Source organism: Urtica dioica, chromosome 12 (genome assembly GCF_054948205.1).
Source record: "Urtica dioica subsp. dioica isolate 48M chromosome 12, U.dioica_male_clone48M_v1_H2, whole genome shotgun sequence".
In the NCBI taxonomy this organism is placed as follows: Eukaryota; Viridiplantae; Streptophyta; class Magnoliopsida; order Rosales; family Urticaceae; genus Urtica; species Urtica dioica.
The window spans coordinates 12,602,563-12,625,109 of NC_142767.1; the positions used below are offsets into that span (position 1 = coordinate 12,602,563).

General features: G+C 39.4%; 2 protein-coding genes, 1 non-coding gene and 2 pseudogenes across 5 annotated transcripts; 4 read left to right on the plus strand and 1 right to left on the minus strand.

The window, feature by feature from the left end:
• Positions 1 to 11,404: 11,404 nt before the first annotated feature.
• On the plus strand, positions 11,405 to 14,187 carry LOC149379206 (heat shock cognate 70 kDa protein 2). The gene is made up of 2 exons (XM_089602936.1): positions 11,405 to 11,733; positions 12,152 to 14,187. Exons 1-2 carry the CDS (start codon positions 11,520 to 11,522, stop codon positions 13,900 to 13,902), a joined length of 1,965 nt encoding a protein of 654 aa, XP_089459062.1. The 5' UTR covers positions 11,405 to 11,519; the 3' UTR covers positions 13,903 to 14,187.
• A 317-nt stretch (positions 14,188 to 14,504) lies between these two features.
• On the minus strand, positions 14,505 to 17,098 carry LOC149379207 (uncharacterized). Its single transcript, XM_089602937.1, has 2 exons — positions 16,976 to 17,098; positions 14,505 to 16,580 (listed from the first exon to the last, which is right to left on the minus strand). The coding sequence occupies exon 2, from the start codon at positions 16,305 to 16,307 to the stop codon at positions 14,778 to 14,780; it is 1,530 nt and encodes a 509-aa protein (XP_089459063.1). The 5' UTR covers positions 16,308 to 16,580; positions 16,976 to 17,098; the 3' UTR covers positions 14,505 to 14,777.
• A 198-nt stretch (positions 17,099 to 17,296) lies between these two features.
• Positions 17,297 to 17,368, plus strand: TRNAP-UGG (transfer RNA proline (anticodon UGG)). The gene has a single exon. It is a non-coding gene; the product is annotated as a tRNA-Pro (tRNA).
• A 25-nt stretch (positions 17,369 to 17,393) lies between these two features.
• On the plus strand, positions 17,394 to 19,849 carry LOC149379209 (KIN17-like protein pseudogene; annotated as a pseudogene). Of its 2 annotated transcripts, none has more exons than XR_016294025.1 (3): positions 17,394 to 17,475; positions 17,557 to 17,612; positions 17,830 to 19,849. The product of XR_016294025.1 is annotated as a KIN17-like protein pseudogene, transcript variant X2 (transcript). The 2 variants fall into 2 exon arrangements; XR_016294024.1 differs by having other exon boundaries at positions 17,394 to 17,471.
• A 1,042-nt stretch (positions 19,850 to 20,891) lies between these two features.
• Positions 20,892 to 21,157, plus strand: LOC149379210 (dolichyl-diphosphooligosaccharide--protein glycosyltransferase subunit 4A pseudogene; annotated as a pseudogene).
• Positions 21,158 to 22,547: the final 1,390 nt, after the last annotated feature.

Consider the following 22,547-nt stretch of genomic DNA (forward strand, 5'->3'; position numbering starts at 1 on the left):
TAAACAAAACCTATTTTTTTTATATGAAACTCTATAAAATTTCAATTAAAACAACTCAACATCATCAGTTACATTTGTTGTTTATACAGTATACACTAATACAAATAAAACAAAACATACCCGCAAATGTACAAACTAGTTTTAAGGTGCAAGGGATTAAACAAACAAGGCAAATGTACAAACTATTATCGTATGTGTATCAAGTCACATCACATAAGATATTATACAGTATACACTAATACAAATAAAACAAAACATACCCGCCATGGTGTCGTGAACGTCGAACCGATCGAGAGTGGCGGCGGTGATGGCAAATAGATGCCAGCGGTTGGGAGACGTGAGACAATTTGCGGCAACGTAACAAAACTATCGCAGAGAATTAGAATCAGAGAGGGAAAAAAAATAAAGAGAGAGAGAGAGAGAGAGAGAGAGAGAGAGAGAGAGAGAGAGGAGTTACCGGAAAACAGCGACGAACCGATGGCAGCTAAACGGAGATACGACGAGCACCGTCCGACCGGCAAAAAAAGAGCAAATTAACGGAGACTTGATGAGCACCGACGTAGTAATACGGACTGCCATAGAGACACAGTGTGAGAGTCAAAGATATAATAAAAAAAACATGTCGATAGAGATGAAATATTACCTGATAGAGATGGAGTATCAATGACCGCGACGGCGAGATGTTGACCATCGACGATCAGATGGGTACATCGACGGCGAGTTGTTGACCACCAACGATCGGCTGGGTGAGTGAGGCGTGAGGGTCGTCGACTATTGAACTTTCAGATTTTTTTTACTACTACATATATGACTGTGTGTATCATGTGTGAGAGTACGTATAAGTTATACAAAAATTCTAGGGTTTTTTTTTTAAAGTTTACGGGTCGGGTTAACGGGTTAACGGGTCGGATATGTTATTCCGCCACCTGACCCGTACCCGCTAAAAATGATAACGGGTATTACCCGTTAACCCATTTGAGCGGGTATCACCCGGCCCGTTTAGCTCGGATACCCAACGGGTTAACGGGTTTCGGATTAAACTGTCATTCCTATTTCTCTCTCACGTGCCGTTAACCATCAATAAAACTGCAAGAAATATCACAAAATGCATTATATTACATTAAACTTTGATTTTTTCCAAACTCATCGGAATTGGTCGGAACCGGTCGGAAACTGTCGGAAAATGTCGGATACTGTCGGAAAATTGGTCCTGTCGGAAACTATCGGAACCGGTCGGAAACTGTCGGAAATTGTCGGAATTTTTGCTTCAATTTCATCGGAATTTTTACATGAATTTCATCCGAAAAGGTCTAATTTCATCGTAAATAACGTTAAATTCCGGAAAGTTTAACCTACATCTACCAACTTTATTTATTCTATACAAACTATATGACTAAGGCTATAAAAGATTAATGGAGAAGCATACTTACCCATGTTGAAGGAATTAAACCAATTGGATACGCGAAATGATGAAAAAATGAGAGAGAATGAGAGAAGTAGAGAATTAATTTTTTTTAGTAGTGTTATATGGTCTTGCAAGAGTATTTTTGTTCGAAAAGTGTCCAAAAGTCCAATTTCGGATATTATTAAACTAATGAGTCTACTCTTGATATTTTGATAGTTTTTAGGTCTAGAAAATGAAATTTCTCTAATGTAATGGGTAATATTTTATTTATTTACAAAGAGAAGGTAAAACTTCAATTAACTTGGTGAGTTTTCAGCAATGACGTGAGCAAATCTCTATCAATTTCTTGAACTGCAGAGTAAAAGAGAATCATACCAATTACGAGAGAAATACGGTTTTTTTTTTCTTATTCTTTTGTTATCGTTTTGTCAAGCTTAATAAGTCCATTTGTTAAAGGGAAAATAACACATTTATACCATGTGTTTTAGTGAAATGTCGAGTCTAACTTAATTAATCTAACTCACTTAACTAACTTACACCTGATATAAACTAACATAAAACCTAATTCTCAATATATCATGTTTTATTACAATCGATTTTTCTTTATTTTTTTTCTCCATCTGTCTTCATTTCATGTACTATCTGTTTCAGCGATTTATCATGACTCAATCTCGAAGGCGAAATTTCACCTACAATTGGGAATCTGAAGAGCTTGAAGTACATGTTAGTGTATCAATAAATGCATTACTTGGTTTGTTTCACTTAAATAAATTGGTAGTGATGAAGGTTGATCTGAATGACATTGTAAATCCTTAGGAATAACTAGTTGACTAGGCCTATTCCTTCCACTCTGTTTCATATACCCAACTTGCGCACTTTGTATGCTTATCTTCCAAGTTATATATGTATATATATACATGTATTATGACTAACTAATTAATTTGTTATGATATATAGTAATCATTTTTTTTCCTTAATTGTAATTAGAGACTTGAGATATAATAATCTCACCAGTGAAATTTCAAGACTGAGTGAAGCTCTATGATATATGTGAGTGTAAAATTTATTACCTAAAAAAAACACTTAAATATGGTCTTTAAAATTTAAGCTTTGTTCTAACTCCTCCCTAGTTATAGTAATTTAAGAGGAAACAACTTGACGGGTACTCTACCTCCGGATATGTGCCGGTTGAACCGTATGTGGAACTTGGAAGTGGAACTTTAACTTTTTTTTTTAATTATTACATTTTGTGTGGTAATTACATTGACATAGTTTAACAGTTTTTATTTTATCTTAATTTATTCCTTCAACTTCTTGTACAGCGACTAGACGATTTTTAACGGCGCAAAGAACGTCAACGACTAGACGATTTTTATACATCATCGAGCATCAACGACTAACGATGATGACAGTAAGTGTTAATTTCCTTGTTTTTAATATATATATATATATATATATATATATAATTTATATATCTTGTTAAAGAAGTTTTAGTCACACCACATCATGGACGTAGCCAGCTAGACCGATCCTTTTTCTTCAAGCCCAAAATAGGCCCGAGCCCGACCCCGACCCAAAACCTTTTATTAGGGGGCCGGGCCGGGCCTAAGGAATAGGACCTTAGGCCCAACCAAAGACCAAACACTCGACCCTCGGGGCCGAGGGTCGGGCTTGGGTCCGGACTTGAAAATTGCCTAAGTTATATGACTCAAAAAGTCCAAACTAAATGTTCATTTATTTACAAGACTAAACGAGACCAAACGGTGTCGTACAAGTATGACTAGCAAATGGGTTACACAACTTGAAAAGAATAAGTCGTTTAACTTAATCTAACTAGCTTAACTAACTCACACCTGATATAAACTAACATAAAGCCTAAATCTCAATATATCATGTTTTATTACAATCGAGTTTTTGCTTTATTTTTTCTTTATCTCTCTTCATTTCATTTACTATCTGTTTCAGCAATTTATCATGACTCAATCTCGAGGGCGAAATTTCAGCTACAATTGGGAATCTGAAGAGCTTAAAGTACATGTTAGTGTCTCAATAAATGCATTACTTGGTTTGTTTCACTTAAATAAATTGGTAGTGATGAAGGTTGATCTGAATGACATTGTAGATCCTTAGGAATAACTGCTTGACTGCGCCTATTCCTTTCACTCTGTTTCATATGCCCTACTTACGCACTTTGTAAGCTTATCTTCCAAGTTATATATGTATATATATATATATATATATATACATGTATTATGACTCACTAATTAACTTGTTATGATATATAGTAATCATTTTTTTCCTTAACTATAATTAGAGACTTGAGATATAATAATCTCACAGGTGTAATTTCAAGACTGAGTGAAGCTCTATGATATATGTGAGTGTAAAATTTATTACCTAAAAAAAAACACTTAAATATGGTCTTTAAAATTTAAGCTTTGTTCTAACTCCTCCCCTTTTATAGTAATTTAAGAGGCAACAACTTGACGGGTACTCTACCTCCGGATATGTGCCGGTTGAACCGTATGTGGAACCTGGAAGTGGCACTTTAATTTTTTTTCTAATTATTAAATTTTGTGTGGTAATTATATTGACATAGTTTAAAAGTTTTTATTTGATCTTAAATTATTCCTTCAACTTCTTGTACAGTGACTAGACAATTTTTAACTGCGCAGAGAACGTCAACGACTAGACGATTTTTAAACATCATCAAGCATCAACGACTAGCGACGATGACGGTAAGTGTTACTTTCCTTGTTTTCCATATATATTATTTATATATCTTGTTAAAGAAATTCTAGTCACACCACATCATGGACGTAGCCAGCTAGACCGATCCTTTTTTCTTCAAGCCCGAAAGAAGCCCGACCCCGACCCAAAACCTTTTATTAGAGGGCCGGGCCGGGCCTAAGGAATAGGACCTTAGGCCCAACCAAAGACTAAACACTCGACCCTCGGGGCCGAGGGTCGGGCTTGGGTCCGGACTCAAAATGGCCTAAGTTATATGCCTCAAAAAGTCCAAACTAAATGTTCATTTATTTACAAGACTAAACGAGACCAAACGGTGTCGTACAAGTATGACTAGCAAATGGGTTACACAACTTGAAAAGAATAAGTCGTTTAACTTAATCTAACTAGCTTAACTAACTCACACCTGATATAAACTAACATAAAGCCTAAATCTCAATATATCATGTTTTATTACAATCGAGTTTTAGCTTTATTTTTTTCTTTATCTCTCTTCATTTCATGTACTATCTGTTTTAGCAATTTATCATGACTCAATCTCGAGGGCGAAATTTCAGCTACAATTGGGAATCTAAAGAGCTTGAAGTACATGTTAGTGTCTCAATAAATGCATTACTTGGTTTGTTTCACTTAAATAAATTGGTAGTGATGAAGGTTGATCTGAATGACATTGTAGATCCTTAGGAATAACTGGTTGACTGCGCCTATTCCTTCCACTATGTTTCATATGCTCAACTTGCGCACTTTGTAAGCTTATCTTTCAAGTTATATATGTATATATATACATGTATTATGACTCACTAATTAATTCGTTATGATATATAGTTATCATTTTTCTTTAAATGTAATTAGAGACTTGAGATATAATAATCTCACCGGTGAAATTTCAACACTGAGTGAATCTCTATAATATATGTGAGTGTAAAATTTATTACCTAAAAAAAAACACTTAAATATGGTCTTTAAAATTTAAGCTTTGTTCTAACTCCTCCCTTGTTATAGTAATTTAAGAGGAAACAACTTGACGGGTACTCTACCTCCGGATATGTGCCGGTTGAACTGTATGTGGAACTTTAACTTTTTTTTTTTAATTATTACATTTTGTGTTTTAATTATATTGACATAGTTTAACAATTTTTATTTTATCTTAATTTATTCCTTCAACTTCTTGTACAGCGACTAGACGATTTTTAACGGCGCAAAGAACGTCAACGACTAGACGATTTTTATACATCATCGAGCATCAACGACTAACGACGATGACGGTAAGTGTTAATTTCCTTGTTTTTAATAGAGATATATATATATATATATATATATATATATATATTATTTATATATCTTGTTAAAGAACTTTTAGTCACACCACATCACGGACGTAGCCAGCTAGACCGATCCTTTTTCTTCAAGCCCGAAAGAGGCCCAAGACCGACCCCGACCCAAAACCTTTTATTAGAGGGCCGGGCCGGGCCTAAGGAATAGGACCTTAGGCCCAACCAAAGACCAAACACTCGACCCTCGGGGCCGAGGGTCGGGCTTGGGTCCGGACTTGAAAATGGCCTAAGTTATATGCCTCAAAAAGTCCAAACTAAATGTTCATTTATTTACAAGACTAAACGAGACCAAACGGTGTCGTACAAGTATGACTAGCAAATGGGTTACACAACTTGAAAAGAATAAGTCGTTTAACTTATTCTAACTAGCTTAACTAACCCACACCTGATATAAACTAACATAAAGCCTAATTCTCTCAATATATCATGTTTTATTACAATCGAGTTTTTGCTTTATTTTTTCTTTATCTCTCTTCATTTCATGTACTATCTGTTTCATCAATTTATCAGGACTCAATCTCGAGGGCGAAATTTCAGCTACAATTGGGAATCTGAAGAGCTTGAAGTACATGTTAGTGTCTCAATAAATGCATTACTTGGTTTTTTCACTTAAATAAATTGGTAGTGATGAAGGTTGATCTGAATGACATTGGTAGATCCTTAGGAATAACTGGTTGACTGCGCCTATTCCTTCCACTCTGTTTCATATGCTCAACTTGCGCACTTTGTAAGCTTATCTTCCGTGTTATATATGTATATATATACATGTATTATGACTCACTAATTAATTTGTTATGATATATAGTTATCATTTTTCTTTAAATGTAATTAGAGACTTGAGATATAATAATCTCACCCGTGAAATTTCAACACTGAGTGAAGCTCTATAATATATGTGAGTGTAAAATTTATTACCTAAAAAAAACACTTAAATATGGTCTTTAAAATTTAATCTTTGTTCTAACTTCTCCCTTGTTATAGTAATTTAAGAGGAAACAACTTGACGGGTACTCTACCTCCGGATATGTGCCGGTTGAACCGTATGTGGAACTTGAAAGTGGAACTTTAACTTTTTTTTTAATTAGTACATTTTGTGTGGTAATTATATTGACATAGTTTAACAGTTTTTATTTGATCTTAATTTATTCCTTCAACTTCTTGTACAGCGACTAGACGATTTTTAACGTCGCAAAGAACGTCAACGACTAGACGATTTTTATACATCATCGAGCATCAACGACAAACGACGATGACGGTAAGTGTCAATTTCCTTGTTTCTAATATATATTATTTATATATCTTGTTAAAGAACTTTTAGTCACACCACATGGACGTAGCCAGCTAGACCGATCCTTTTTCTTCAAGCCCAAAAGAGGCCCGAGCCCGAGCCCGACCCAAAACCTTTTATTAGAGGGCCGGGCCGGGCCTAAGGAATAGGACCTTAGGCCCAACCAAAGACCAAACAGTCGACCTCAATAAAGTTATCTTCCAAGTTATGTATGTATATATATACATGTATTATGACTCACTAATTAATTTGTTATGATATATAGTTATCATTTTTTCCGTAACTGTAATTAGAGACTTGAGATATAATAATCTCACCTGTGAAATTTTAAGACTGAGTGAAGCTCTATGATATATGTGAGTGTAAAATTTATTACCTAAAACAAAAAAACACTTAAATATGGCCTTTAAAATTGAAGTTGTGTTCTAACTCCTCCCTTGTTGTAGTAATTTAAGAGGCAACAACTTGACGGGTACTTTACCTCCGGATATGTGCCGGTTGAACCGTATGTAAAACTTGGAAGTGGCACTTTAATTTTTTTTTAATTATTACATTTTGTGTGGTAATTATGTTGATATAGTTTAACTGTTTTTATTTGATCTTAATTTATTCCTTCAACTTCTTGTACAACGACTAAACGGTTTTTAACGGCGCAGAGAACATCAACGACTAGACGATTTAAAAAAAAAAATGTTATTTTCAGCATTTTCTTATGTTTTCATTGTTTTAAGAACCATAAATTTTTCGTTGTTGGAAGGGAAATTCCGGTTTCAGACAACCAAAACTTATAATCTTTAACTGTTGGAAGTTTCCATTCCTTTAAGGACTGGAACGAGAGTTTGAATGAAAGTGGAATGCACTTCCGTCCGAATAGTCAAATATTGACATGTGATATTTTTTATATTATTCTTTTTAGTCTCTCTCTCTTATGAGTTTTTTTTTTCATGCTTTTGTTGATTTTTTTAATAAAATCTCTCTTCCTCTAGCGCTAGCACTAGTATATATAAAAACAACACTGAAAACTCAAACTTTGCTTTATGTGGATCTTCTTGCATTTGTCCCACATGGAGAACAAAAACTTTGTAAGATTTTTTTTGGTATATAATGATGCTGAAATCTAAAGATAAATACACTCGTGCTTGTCATATAATGATAATACCATACCTAAAAATGATATGGTGGTATCGAATTAAAAAAAAAAAACATTACGCATAGTCCGAATTTGGTATTCACTTTGATTAAGATCCCGCTTCCATGTCCAAACTTGATCAAGGCTTGATTGGTCAACATCGTGGTCGATGACGTTCAACGAATGTGAATCGAATTTTTTTGTTGATTAGTTTAAGTCTCTCGACTGAGCCAAGTCCAACGATGCTAGTTATTCGCTCCATTTTATTCATTAAGTTACAATTTCAAAAAACCTAGCCACAATGATGTCAATATAAATTTTTGTAACTTTCTGATAAATCAATGAAATTTATAGTTAGTTATTATTTCCCATTAAATTTTAAGAAAAATGCCCCAAAATTCAAACAAAAACTTATCGGTAAACAATGATGGTGCATATCGGTGGCGTTTTCACTCCAGCAACCAGATTCCAATGAATCCATCAAGCAGGTACCTTTTTAGAAACTACAAAATCACACGAGTTTACCCGAGCATTTTTCGGCAAAATCACGTTAGAGAAAAATATTTAAAAAAAATCCTCAAGGGATTTACGTTGATATTAGTATCGTAAAAATAGGGGTCGAAATCAAGGGTTGTGGATATTTGAGGACCGAAAGTAGCGTTCAGCCTAAACCGAAAGGACATTTTTGATCGCTCCTGTTAAATATAAAAATGGGTATTTATTTTATCTATATGTATATAATTTATAGACATGAGTAAAATTTTTATTTATGCGTCTACATTTTATATCATGTCAAACTCTGACTAAAAACAAAAGCTTAAAACATGATTTAATTTCCTAGTCGATTAGTTTAGAAGCATTTTTTGTCTTTTTTTTTTCTAAGATATAATATATAAAAAATAGTTTTCTAGTTTTTAAAAGAGATAATTGCGGCATAAGTGCCCAATGTTTTCGTTTTGTAACACTTATGTTCCCAAAGTTTAAATTTCGCGGGATAAGTACCCAATGTTACGAATTTGGTATACCGTTAGTACTCTCGACGTTAACTTTGGATGTTATTCCACGTGTTGCAATCCTATTCTAACTTTATAGTTTAATTGTTTAAAAACCGAAAATTAATTACATTATGTAAACATTTCTTCTCTTTCTCCCCGTCGACATAAATCCCTAAATACTCGTTCTTCTAACCCTAAATCCCTAAATCAGTAAATCACCAATTTCGCCATCCTTCTTCTGCTACCACGAATCAGGCTTATGGACGGAACAAGCTCTTCCTTTATTAGTCGATGCAGCAGCAAGAGTCGCGGCCCAATCCGGGGATCTGGAGAATCAACGAGCAGAGGATTTCGGACTCAGTTTTGTTCTTGTGGCGTAGAAGTGGTGCAGAGGACTTCATGGACGGATTTGAATCCCGAGACGAGATTCCTAAGCTGCTATAAGTCACAAGTAAGTTAGAAAATAGAGGAAAATATCGTATATTTGGACTGATTGTCTTCATGGACTAATTAGCTTAATTTCACATTCAGGCTGAGGATCAATGCCCATTTTTTCAGTGGGTAGACCCTGAAATTTGCCCAAGGTCAAAGGAAATCATACCCGGTTTGCTAAGAAGACTAAACCAGTTGGAATTCGAAATTTCTAGAAGTTGCACGGGCAAACAAGAAGAGGAAGCCATTGATAAATGTAAAAGATTGAAGATTAGATCAATTTTCGTAGGTTTTGTAATTGGAATTGTATTTGGTATTCTTGTTGGTTGGTTAATGTAAAATAAACTGTTGGTGTTGTTTCATGGTTATTTGTTTCAGATTTGTATAATGAATTGTTGGCAATAGAAAATGAGTTGGTATTATTGATAGTTGTTTATTGTTGGTTGTTGGTATTTAAGAGACTGTAAATGTAAAAGTCTGTAATACTGAAAAGAGAAAAAAAGCCTGAAAATACATAGTTCATAATCCTTCATAATCAAAACATCCTTGATAATCCTTCATAATTCAGTCAAGCCAATACATGTCAATAATCCTTCATAAACCAGTAAGTACATCATACCATTATCTCCCAAAAAACATGTCCCTCAAAACATCAAAACATCAGTCCTATCACCCAAAACAGTGTTCTTTACATCACCTAAATCCCTAAAAATATCAGACCTATCACTCCACAACAAGCTCCCTTTCTTTTTGCTTCTTGCGCCTTTCAGCCCGTTTGATCATTTCAGTAGTACCCAATGGATCCTTAAGGCGAGCATATAGAATCCATGGACAACCCAGTCCCTCGCATCTTACCCTCAACTTTGTCTTGTTATTAAAGATGTATTCAAATTGCCTATCGGCCTTTACGAACTCTTCAACAATTACATATCTTAAATCAGTCATGCTCGGGAATTCCATACAGATTTTGAACTTAAAATCAGAGGGATAAGATTGAGGGTTGTATGTTGTGTTCTTCCTCTTTGCCAGTTGCTCTTCGTCACTGCCGCAGAGGCTGTCGAGGTCACTCTCAAAACCCACACCTTGTGATTCTTCATCAGCCTGCTGGTCATCGTTGCAGACGTCGTTAATGGCCGACCACCACTAAGATTGACGCCTAGCTTCTTCGTTCTCAGCCTCCTCATTCTCGCCGACCTCATTCTCGTCGTGGAGCTCAAAAGATGCTCAAAAGATGACTCCTCGTTCTCGTACTCCTCTTCGTGGAGCTCAAAAGATGCAGCAGTGGGATCCTCGTCGGACGGACTCCTCTGCGTTTCTTCGTCACTTCCATCGGCCGTTTCCATCGTCGTCACAAATCTTCAGCGGTTGAGAATCTGGGTTTAGGGATTTATAGTTTCAATTTGGGGCTTTATCGTGCGTTTGAATAGAGAAAGAGACCCGACATTTTATTTCTCTTTCTTTTAAATAATTATGCATAATTAATTAATATCAGAGTTATTTTATATCACAAATCAATCTCAGCCGTTGATTCAAAATCCATCCAAAGTTAACGTCGAGAGGACTAACGGTATACTAAATTCGTAGCATTGGGTACTTATCCCGGGAAATTTAAACTTTGAGAACATAAGTGTTACAAAACGAAAACATTGGACACTTATGCCGCTATTATCTCTTTTTAAAATAATAAAGTTAAAGTGGTGGGTGTGTAAAGAATATTAAAAGAAAAGTAAAATAAGCGGACACATTTTAAATTAGATTGATTCATTGGTAGTTGATAAAAAAAAATCCCATTAAGTATATATGTATATTTATAGTTTCAGATTGTTATATAATCAACGTTTCGTAAATTTTAGATGAATAGTTATGTCCATGTTTCTATACACGTAAATTGATGTAAATACTTCACAATTTTATTTTAATAAAACGACAAACCAAGAATGTTACGTCACGTTTGTGATTATTTATCTAAGATTTACGAAATGTTTGTTATATAGCAATTTCAAACATTTTAATCGGCTAATTACCTCATTTAAAAAAAAAAAAAAAAAAAGAGTATATAAGGATACACACCCCTTACTTTGGCACTCCTTCAAACTCGAAACCCTAACGCTCTCAAAGCAGCTCTAGTCCTCCAAGCTTTCTCAGCCGTCGCTCTTGCTTTTCAGAAGCTAAGCTTTCATTTCCGGCGATGGCTGCAAAGGGCGATGGACCAGCTATCGGGATCGATCTCGGTACGACTTACTCGTGCGTCGGTGTTTGGCAACACGACCGAGTCGAAATCATCGCCAACGACCAGGGTAACCGTACCACGCCCTCTTACGTCGCTTTCACCGACACCGAGCGTCTTATCGGAGACGCTGCGAAGAATCAGGTCGCCATGAACCCCATCAACACCGTCTTCGGTAACATCTCGACTCATTCTCTATGTTTTGTTTTTCTATTTTATTTATTTTGGAGATCTGAGCTTTATATCGTTAGGATTTGTAGTCCGATTAACAGATCTATGCGCGTATCTTCTGTGATAGATGACATAGTTTAGTAGATCTACTTTCTACTTGGTTATAAAGTCTATTGAGCGGAAGTGAAAGTTTAGTGGAGTAGTTTTTGATGAAGATTGTTGATGTTAGTTTGGAATAGAGAAAAAGATTCTGCTTTAAGATTCTGTCTGCTGTTGTTGATGTATCGAGCTTAATATTTTTTTGTTTGAATTTTGTTGTCATTTTGTGATAATTTAGTGGTTGATGTCGTTATTGCTGCCATGCGAGTTGTAACTATTGATTGGTACGTATGTTTGAGTAAGTTATTGTGCGTAATTTGCAGATGCGAAGAGGTTGATTGGAAGAAGATTCAACGATGCCTCTGTCCAGAGTGACATCAAGCACTGGCCCTTCAAGGTGACTCCCGGAGTTGGTGAGAAGCCCATGATTGGTGTGAACTACAAGGGTGAAGAGAAGCAGTTCTCTGCTGAGGAGATCTCTTCCATGGTCCTCATTAAGATGCGTGAGATTGCCGAGGCTTACCTTGGCTTGACCATCAAGAACGCCGTTGTGACTGTGCCGGCCTACTTCAACGACTCTCAGCGTCAGGCCACCAAGGACGCTGGTGTCATTGCCGGCCTCAATGTCATGCGTATCATCAACGAGCCCACCGCTGCTGCCATCGCATACGGTCTTGACAAGAAGGCCACCAGCGTCGGAGAGAAGAACGTTCTCATCTTCGATCTTGGAGGTGGTACTTTCGATGTCTCTCTCCTCACCATCGAGGAGGGTATCTTTGAGGTCAAGGCCACCGCCGGTGACACTCACCTTGGAGGAGAGGACTTTGACAACCGAATGGTCAACCACTTCGTCCAGGAGTTCAAGAGGAAGAACAAGAAGGACATCAGCGGAAACCCCAGAGCCCTCAGGAGGTTGAGGACTGCCTGCGAGAGAGCGAAGAGGACTCTTTCATCCACCGCCCAGACCACCATCGAGATTGATTCTCTCTACGAGGGTATCGATTTCTACACTACCATCACCCGTGCCCGGTTTGAGGAGCTCAACATGGACCTCTTCAGGAAGTGCATGGAGCCCGTGGAGAAGTGTCTGAGGGACGCCAAGATGGACAAGAACACCGTCCATGATGTCGTCCTCGTCGGAGGATCCACCAGAATTCCAAAGGTCCAGCAATTGCTTCAAGACTTCTTCAACGGAAAGGAGCTCTGCAAGAGCATCAACCCTGATGAGGCTGTCGCCTACGGAGCTGCTGTCCAGGCTGCCATCCTCAGCGGTGAAGGCAATGAGAAGGTCCAGGACTTGTTGCTCCTCGATGTCACCCCTCTGTCTCTCGGTTTGGAAACCGCCGGAGGAGTCATGACTGTGCTGATCCCGAGAAACACGACCATCCCCACCAAGAAGGAACAAGTTTTCTCGACTTACTCGGACAACCAGCCGGGTGTGCTGATCCAGGTGTACGAGGGAGAGAGGGCGAGGACCCGCGACAACAACTTGCTTGGAAAGTTCGAGCTCTCCGGGATCCCACCGGCGCCCCGTGGTGTTCCCCAGATCACCGTCTGCTTCGACATCGACGCCAACGGTATCCTCAACGTCTCCGCTGAGGACAAGACCACCGGACAGAAGAACAAGATCACGATCACCAATGACAAGGGAAGGCTGTCGAAGGATGAGATCGAGAAGATGGTCCAGGAGGCGGAGAAGTACAAGTCGGAGGACGAGGAGCACAAGAAGAAGGTGGACTCGAAGAATGCCCTTGAGAACTATGCTTACAACATGAGGAACACGATCAAGGACGACAAGATAGCGTCGAAGTTGGACGCGGACGACAAGAAGAAGATTGAGGACGCCATCGACGGAGCCATCCAGTGGCTAGACACCAACCAGCTCGGGGAGGCGGACGAGTTCGACGACAAGATGAAGGAGTTGGAGAGCATCTGCAACCCCATCATTGCGAAGATGTACCAAGGTGCTGGCGGTGCTCCCGACATGGGTGGTGGTTCCGACATGGACGATGATGTTCCCCGCAGTGCTGGTGGAAGCAGCGGCCCCGGTCCCAAGATCGAGGAGGTCGACTAACTCATATCTCATATCTGTTGTCTTGTTATTTTTCCAATTGTCTGGAGATTTTTATTTTTGTTATCTTATTTTGAGACGATCAGGTTTTCTTTTTGTTTCAAGTCACTACTTTAGATGCTGTACTTTGTGATGAACAATTTAAATGCTTTGTATGCCGCTATGGATTTTTTTGGCTTAATCTTCATTTCTCTTAGTGAGGTCTGAAAGATATTTGATTTAGGTCTTTATAACTCTGTTTTGGTTATGATTTTAATTGTTATTGTATCTTCGTGAGTTCATGTTTTATCCCTCTCCTATCAAAAGTATTTAGATTAGGGATTTAAATCTGTGCCTGGAGTATGTTGCTCATAAGATTTGAACTTGATACGAGGATCTAGATGCCCCTTATCATGCTCTACATTTTCGGAGAGACCGTGATAAAAAGCAGCGTTATAAAATGATACCATAGTTTTTTTTTTTTTAGGGTTGACATATCACCAATGTTTAATTGGCTGCTTTTGTTTTAATTTCTCTGACGTTAGTACTAGTAGGCGAATGAAAAATGTGCAATTTGACATGAAAAAGGGAAAGAAAATAGACGTATCAAAGTTCATTCACGCAAGTGTATAATCTGCTCATAAATAAAACATATATAAGCAAAATTATGAACGCATTACAATGGAAGGGCAAAAAGATCCAAACATTCCAATGGGACGGAAAGGTAAAGCACTTGACGTTTCGTCCTGCAGCTGATACGACAATAATAACTGGGCATCAGCTTTAAATAGTTTTTACAAGTGTACAACAAACCTAAGATACAATATATTTTTTTTCCAAATAAAGATAGGAAAGATTACATTTGAGGTTAACACTTAACACAGTCGGACCATATTCTATTACATTCTCATATCAATGTCTGCTTCTTTGAGATCGACGTAAGGGCGTTCGTTCCACGGAGAAGGACGAAGGCAAACCCGAACCTCGTGCTCTTCGGGTCCCACGCGATGCTTGGGCACAATAATCTCAAGAATGGTCCCAGTCTCGTCGCAGTAGGCTTCCAATTTTCCATCCTCGGGAATTCGGGTCGGGAGCGGGATTTCGCGCACAAACTCCCCCGGCGGGCAGTGCTCCGGCATCGGGTCGGTCAGCTTGAACGTCCTGTCGCGCCTCTTAATGAATTGCATTCCGGCGGTGCTCACGCAAAAAATCTTTACAACGCCGTGCGACGGAGTGTTCTTCCAAGTGACCTTGACCCTCTGGAGATCGGCGAAGGGCAGGCTGACGACGATCAAGAACCCCGCCTCGTCCTCGTATATCGTCTTGGCCGCGGTCACGGGGCCGTAAACGTTCTTCATGACCCCGCTGAACTCGCTCGCCCAAGGGTGGTCCGCCGCGGTGTTGACTTTCAGCTCCAGCGTCCGGTCGAAATGGGAGTTGTACTCGTCCTCGCTCCCCACGTGGGGGAACAGATCTTTCTTCCGCTTGTGGCTGACCGGAGAGAGGTCCATCGCGTCGCCGTTCATATGATCCGATGGCTGAGCCGTCGCCAGGTTCAGACCGGTCCCGTTCAGCAGCTTCCTCTGGTGCGAGGCCGAGCTGTTCTTGATCGGCTGAGGATGAGGAGGAGCGTGTCGCTCGAGCTCGAACTCGGCGCTGTGAAGGTTCCTCCAAGACCCGAAATCGCTCGCCTCGGGAGGGATCGAGGAGTTGATGTCCCGGCCCGTGAGCTCGACCCACCTCTTCCTCTCGTCCTCGTCGAGGCACATCAGGTTCGGCGAACGAACCACTTCGATCCCGTGGATGCACTGCGGGTTCGAGAGCCCTCTGTAGTGCTTCCTCTGCATCCGATGCGACCGGACAAAACCCTTGTCCACGCTGAACGGGAACGGTCTCTCTCCTTGCCTAGAATGCCCGTTCATGTAGCTTCTCAGCTGCATTTTCCCCAGAGCGTTCTCGGGCCGTTCCTTGAAGACCCACATGTACATATTCTCCATATCGTGCTGGACCAGGAAAGCTTCCAATTGCAAGTCGGATTTGTCGTACCCGGAGACCCCGTTTCCGTCGCGCACGATCTTGCACTTGGATTTCTCGTTCAGGACGGGCTTGAAGTAGAAGCTGAAGAAGACCCACGCGCCCCAAACGCTGTCGAGCCGCTTCGCGCACTTCCTCGCCGCTTTGGGCTGACTAACCGCGGCCTCGACCTCGTATATCTGAGGCCCGAGACCCACGTCTAAGACGTCGCACGAGTCGTTCCAGCCTTGGGACGGCGGGCTCGGCTCCGACGACAACGGGAGGTTAATATCGGGCGGGCGCGAGAGCACAAAAGACCGGTTCATCTCTCGCTCGAGTTCTTCGTGCGACAAGGAACCCGAATCGTTGGAGTGGCATTTCTCCATCGACAAAGTTGTGAGAAGAGCTTCCTCCATTAAAAAAAAAACCTCTTGTCTATTCCCTTTTTGTTCTGTTTCCTATCTTTCTTTCTTTCTCTTATTCAGCTCTAGCTTTCCGAGCTTAGAACTTCAAACACGCTAGCTAGTCAATAGAATCGCCCCCTAGCCACTCTAGCAAACCGAATCGAACGATCAAATATTGCATGTTCGAAACTCTTAAGAGGGATGAAATCAAACGAATCGCTCGGCTTATTTTTGCAGGCTCATTGAAGGATTGGCAGTGCTTTGTGCTACAACATATTCCACGACCTGAAATTCGAAATTAGATTATTGCAATCAGTATTAAAACCCGATCCCCTGACGGTGACCATAAACTCAAAAATTAACACTATAGAAACAAATCTCCAAATCATTAGCTATTATCATCACAACACCGAGAAAAAAACAATTCGAAGATTCATTTTTCCTCTTCGTCAACATAAATTGTATTAAGTTATCTAAATTAATTGACTTAAAATTCCGTTCTTGCAAAACAGTCCCAATTCCTGCGTTTCCAAATGAGATAAAAACCTAGGGTTTCTCACACTCGAGAATCACAAACTATAGATCCAAAAGCGATGAGTAATGCCAAAAAGAGAGAAAAAAAACCCTGGAAACTAAAAGTAGATAAACAGATAAAATTCATGAGATATTCAGTAGAGTACCTTTAAAGGAAGGATTCGGATCTACAGCCACAGATATACGAGCAATCGATCTTCATTCGCATCGCAAGTGTATAGAGAGAGAGAGAGAGACAGAGAGAGAGAGAGAGAGAGAATGGGTTGACGGAGCTGTCTAAACTTTAAAGGTCAGCTATCGGGAAACGACCTTCCCCAGTTATTGTCGGGCGTCACCGTTAGTTAACGGCTCGTAATAAACGGATGAAAGGAAACGACTCGTCGACGTTTTTGACCCCGAATCTAACTTGTCTTTCCAGTTGCAGTTCTAATTCCAATTCCAATATTGTAGTAAAATCTCTCAGACGAGGGCATTTGGTCTAGTGGTATGATTCTCGCTTTGGGTGCGAGAGGTCCCGAGTTCGATTCTCGGAATGCCCCTTTTTATATCCACTTTAATTTTTATTTTTTCCTAACGTAGACATTCACTTCAAAGTTCACACTATTTTGCTTTCAAAGGACACTGCATTGGGTATCAAACGTGGTATGTGTGTACTATGTTTCCCTTCCTCTCGTTGATTCTCTAAGACTTGAAACACATTTTCTCACTGTTTTATTTTTCCCCTCAGTTTGACCTCTCTATTATTAACATCAAGTTCAAGTTCGAATTCAACTAGGCGACTTGGTAAGTTTTCCATTCTTGTTAAAGCACCGCGCTTTGAGTTCGTAAGTTCAGTATTTGACAAAAGTAATCGCCTCTCTGTGGGTGTTGTATGTGCTTTGATCATCTGTTTCAAGTCTTAAAAGAGAAAAATAGATGTTCTTGCTTCGCCTGCCACCTGTTCGACGTAATGCCTCAGTGAGCTGAAACTCCTTTTTTTTCTTTTCCTTTTCTGTTTCAGTCGGTGAAAAATGGGGAAGAACGACTTTCTGACGCCGAAGGCGATAGCGAACAGGATAAAGGCAAAGGGGCTGCAAAAGCTGCGTTGGTACTGTCAGATGTGTCAGAAGCAGTGTCGGGACGAGAACGGGTTCAAGTGCCACTGCCTGAGCGAGGGCCACCAGCGGCAGATGCTGATCTTCGGTCAGAACCAGAGCCGAGTGGTGGACGGCTTCTCGGAGGAGTTCGAGTCCACCTTCCTCGACCTCATCCGCCGCAGCCACCGCTCGTCCCGCGTGGCCGCCACCGTCGTCTACAACGAGTACATCAACGACCGCCACCACGTCCACATGAACTCCACTCGCTGGGCCACCCTCACCGAGTTCGTCAAGCACATCGGCCGCAAAGGCCTCTGCAAGGTCGACGAGACCCCCAAGGGCTGGTTCATCACCTACATCGACCGCGACTCCGCTCAAGCCCTCAAAGACCGCATCAAAGACCGCCGCGCCAAAGCCGACCTCGCCGAAGAAGAGAAGCACGACCGCGACATCCTCCGCCAGATCCAACGCGCCTCCAACGCCGCCGCCCCCGCCGAACCCATCTCCGCCTCCGCCAACAAGGAGATCGATCTCGAGAAAGGCGTCCGAGTCGGGTTCGCTCTGGGGCAGTCGAGGCCGCCGAGGCCCGAGGGCGGCTCCTCCGTGGCCGGGGTCTTCGAGGACGACGACGACAAGACGAGGGAGAAGAAGAAAGCGAAGAAGAGTTTGTCGTCGGAGAGCTCGTCGGCGCTGGCGGAGGTGATGAGGGAGGAGGAGAGGAAGAAGGAGAGGGCGAACAGGAGGGACTATTGGGTTTGCGAGGGGATCGTGGTGAAGGTGATGAGCAAGGCGTTGGCTTCCAAGGGTTACTACAAGCAGAAAGGGGTCGTGAGGCGGGTCGTGGACAAGTACGTCGGGGAGATCGAGATGGTCGAGACCAAGCACGTGCTGAGGGTCGACCAGAACGAGCTCGAGACTGTGATCCCCGGCATCGGCGGAGCCGTGAGGATCGTCAACGGAGCCTACCGCGGCTGCGATGCCCGGCTGCTCGCCGTCGACACCAACAACTTCTGCGCAAAGATTCAGATCGAGAAGGGCGTCTACGATGGAAGAGTCCTCGACGCCGTCGAGTACGAGGATATCTGCAAGATTGCCTAGTGAGTTCGAGTCTTGACGCTTTGCTGGTTCTCTTATTGAGCAATAGGAAAAAGTCGAGGTCGAGTTGAGCTTTAGGTGATATGGGAACCGTAGTTGATTGTGCTGTGGGAAGAGCATCACTTGCTAAATTATTAGCATTTCCATGTTCTGTTGATTTTCTTTTCTATGTATGACGTGATAGTGAGAGTAGGAAAGTTTCGGTGCGTTCTTAATCTTACCTGAAAATGGGTTAGCTTAGGGGGAATGAACAAAAAATGAAAATGATAGAAAGAAATTTAAATGTGCTACCTACATTGGAGATTTGACCTTAGTTTATGTAGTCTGGCAAAAAAAAAAAAAATTAGAGAGACAAATCCAACCCAACAGCCCCTAAACCCTGGCAAGTTGAAGGAAAGATTCAGGGCCGTCGAATGATGGTTGCTTTGCTAATTATAAGACAATTAGTTTGCTTTTAATTTTTTTCATTCAATGTCTTTTTTTGTTTTTGGGAAATATTCAAGGAATTTCCAATGGAAATGGAAACTGTGAAGTTAGTGGAAGCTTTGTAATTAATATTGTTTCAGGACTGATATTGTATAATCCTTTGTGCTCCTATTTGTGAATGACACAACATATAACGTTTTCTTTAGAAAAGTTGATCAGCAGGGTTTAAGATTCGTATGGTCATGTTTGTAATCCTTCACATGCATAATGTCGTTTACATAGGAAATATTTATTGTTCATTTGTATCTAGGTATTTCCTAAGAGCACCAAAATCTCATTTGTATTTATTATACTTTCATTGAACTTGATAGTACTGCGAACAAAAAAAATAAAATATAGGAATGTAAATCTGCTTCTTTGAGAAGAAAGAAATACCGAGTGAAATTTTATGTTGTCAGATTGTGATACTAATAAATTGGGACACAAAGGTACTGAATTGGTTCTTTGTCTTTCGTTTGTTCAATTTTGGATCAAATACTGTATAAGGAACTTGTAGGAGTGCATAACTTTTTATTTTGTAGAAGCATTTTTAGATGGATAGCCATTTTTCAACTGCGGACAATAAAAATGATTTTAGTGCTCTCTGTGCTTAAGTCTAAATCATGTAGGAATAAGACAAAATGAGAGAATACCCAGATCACTAGAAAAAAAGAGATGGCTTGATTCTGTTGGCAGAAATGAAAGGTTTCTTTTTTTAGTGCAAGCTTGTAGATTGAAGAGTACATTAAATAAACAAGAATGACTCTGGTCACTGTTTTGCAATAAATTAAAGGGTGATATAGTTAAATAGCTAATTTAAACTTATGAATTTGTAAAATAGACAATGTTTGCCTTAATTTAGTGAAATAACTAAAATGTGTGGTTTCAAAAAAATTTTTGACCTCAAGATTAATTTTTTTTTTTAAGTGATAAATTGTTTATAATAATCATAAATTTTTTTAATCTTGACTGTAAAAAAATATTGAAAACGTAAATTTGACTACTTAACTGAAAAGTTGAAATTTAAACTATTTTACTAATCAATAAATTTCAAATGGTTATTTTGTATCATTTTTCGTAAATTAAATATGTTGTCTCAAAACAGTCTTCATTTTGTTTCTCTTTCTAAAAATGCAGTGTCATAGCTATTTCAAGTTTTCAACAATAAATTACACAGAAGAAAGATTGAAATTGAGGGTCTAAGATATCTTCTGGGCAAAAGAGTCGAATTCTTTATATTCTAGCTTTTATTTGCCAAGTTTTTGACTTGCAACAATTTAGTTTCAGTTCGTTTAATTTACAGTATTGTGAAGAAGAATTTGCCATGGAAACAAACTTATTACCTTCTATTTCTGATGGGAGAGTTACTTTGTAGTAGTTTGTACGATGCCTGAGAATTTAGTTATTTTTGCCCATTTCTGTACAGATGATCGACGATCAGGATCTGGGTTTCATTGCCAATTTCCTCGGCATTTTTATATTCGTGATGGTCATTGCTTACCATTACGTTATGGCCGATCTTAAATATGAGTGAAGGCAAACTAAAATATGAGATCAAGGATTGGAATATATAAATCTAGTTCTCAGTTTCTTGTAGAACAGAAAGTTTAATGTATGAATTTTGTTAGCTCAATAACTATTCTGGATTCCTTTATCTCAAGAATACATCTTTATAGTTTATTTTTTTGGCTTTTACTTTCACTTGGGTATCTACTTGTTGTTTCTACTTGTTCTTAACTTCGTTGTTGTTGTTGTTCTTTTTTTTTTTTTTTTTTTTTTAAATTTTATTTCTCTTCCATATTACCAAGTACTAACCCAGTAATTTCACATGCTTTAGTAGTCCGTCAATGGTTTTTCTCATATTATGAACTTCTATAACTTTTCTTGGATCTCTTTTTTAATTTCTTTTCAGTTGGATTCACAATGGTCAGCCACGAAAATCAGTGACACAAACAAACACTGATTTCATCAATAAAATGTTGGCAACTTGTAAAAAAAAAAATCAAGTGGGAGAATCACATATTTACTAATATAAAGTGATTACGATTATTAGTTTACAAGTGGAAATGATCCAACATGTATGATGTATAAAGGTATAAATTTGTAATACCAACTATCCAGAAAATCTCAAGAGAGGAAATAGTGACTGCAGCCAAAGGGCCCCAAACCGAGCAATAAAAGTCAACGGCTCAGTCGGGCCAGCGGGGCGGGCTGGATAGTTGGTATTACAAATTTATACCTTTATACATCATACATGTTGGATCATTTCCACTTGTATAACTAGTATAATTTGACAAACGATTAACATTTGATCTATTTGTTGGCCTCGTTAAACCTCTTTCTAGAAAATCTCAAGAGAGGAAATAGTGCCACATTCATCTCATCAGAATGTGGCTTCTGCCTCGTCGATGGTCTGGACACTCGTAGGCATGATACTCTGTTCATACAAGAAAGAATACCGACTTTAGCAAGACTATGTGATGTGCCTTGCTTAAAATCGTGAGGGCGAAACACAATCTCGATATTGTCTAAATCATTACAAAAATCTAAAATCTCTTTAATTATAAAACACGTAGAAGTGTCGTATGAGATGCGCCGCTGAAATTTGTTGAATATGCCTTTGCAGTCTGATTCGAGGATGACATGAGAAAAGCCCAATTGGTGACATTGGCGAAACACAAACAAGATAGCAAAAGCTTCCACTATTAGAAGCTTGCCAATTGAAGGTTTTCCACGGTAGTAATCCAACCATTAGAAGCTTGCCAAAGGAAGGACTTACACTTCGAGGTAATCTGATTGATATTGGTTTTGGGTACGGTTGGTTTATGTATCTCTATCGATTTCATTTGAGTTTTCAAAAATGAACGACCAATTGCTTTGTACCGTTGTATAGATTACCGCACATGTAAATTCGAGTAGTCCAATTTTTTAATTGGCAACTTCGCTATGAGTGGGGATTGAATCCATAACCTTCACTTTGGAGATGTTGTGAAATTATCAATTAGGCTAGCCCAACTTATTTAAACACTTAATTTAATTTATTACGTTTCAACAGCTGGTGCATTATTTTATAACAAATAAT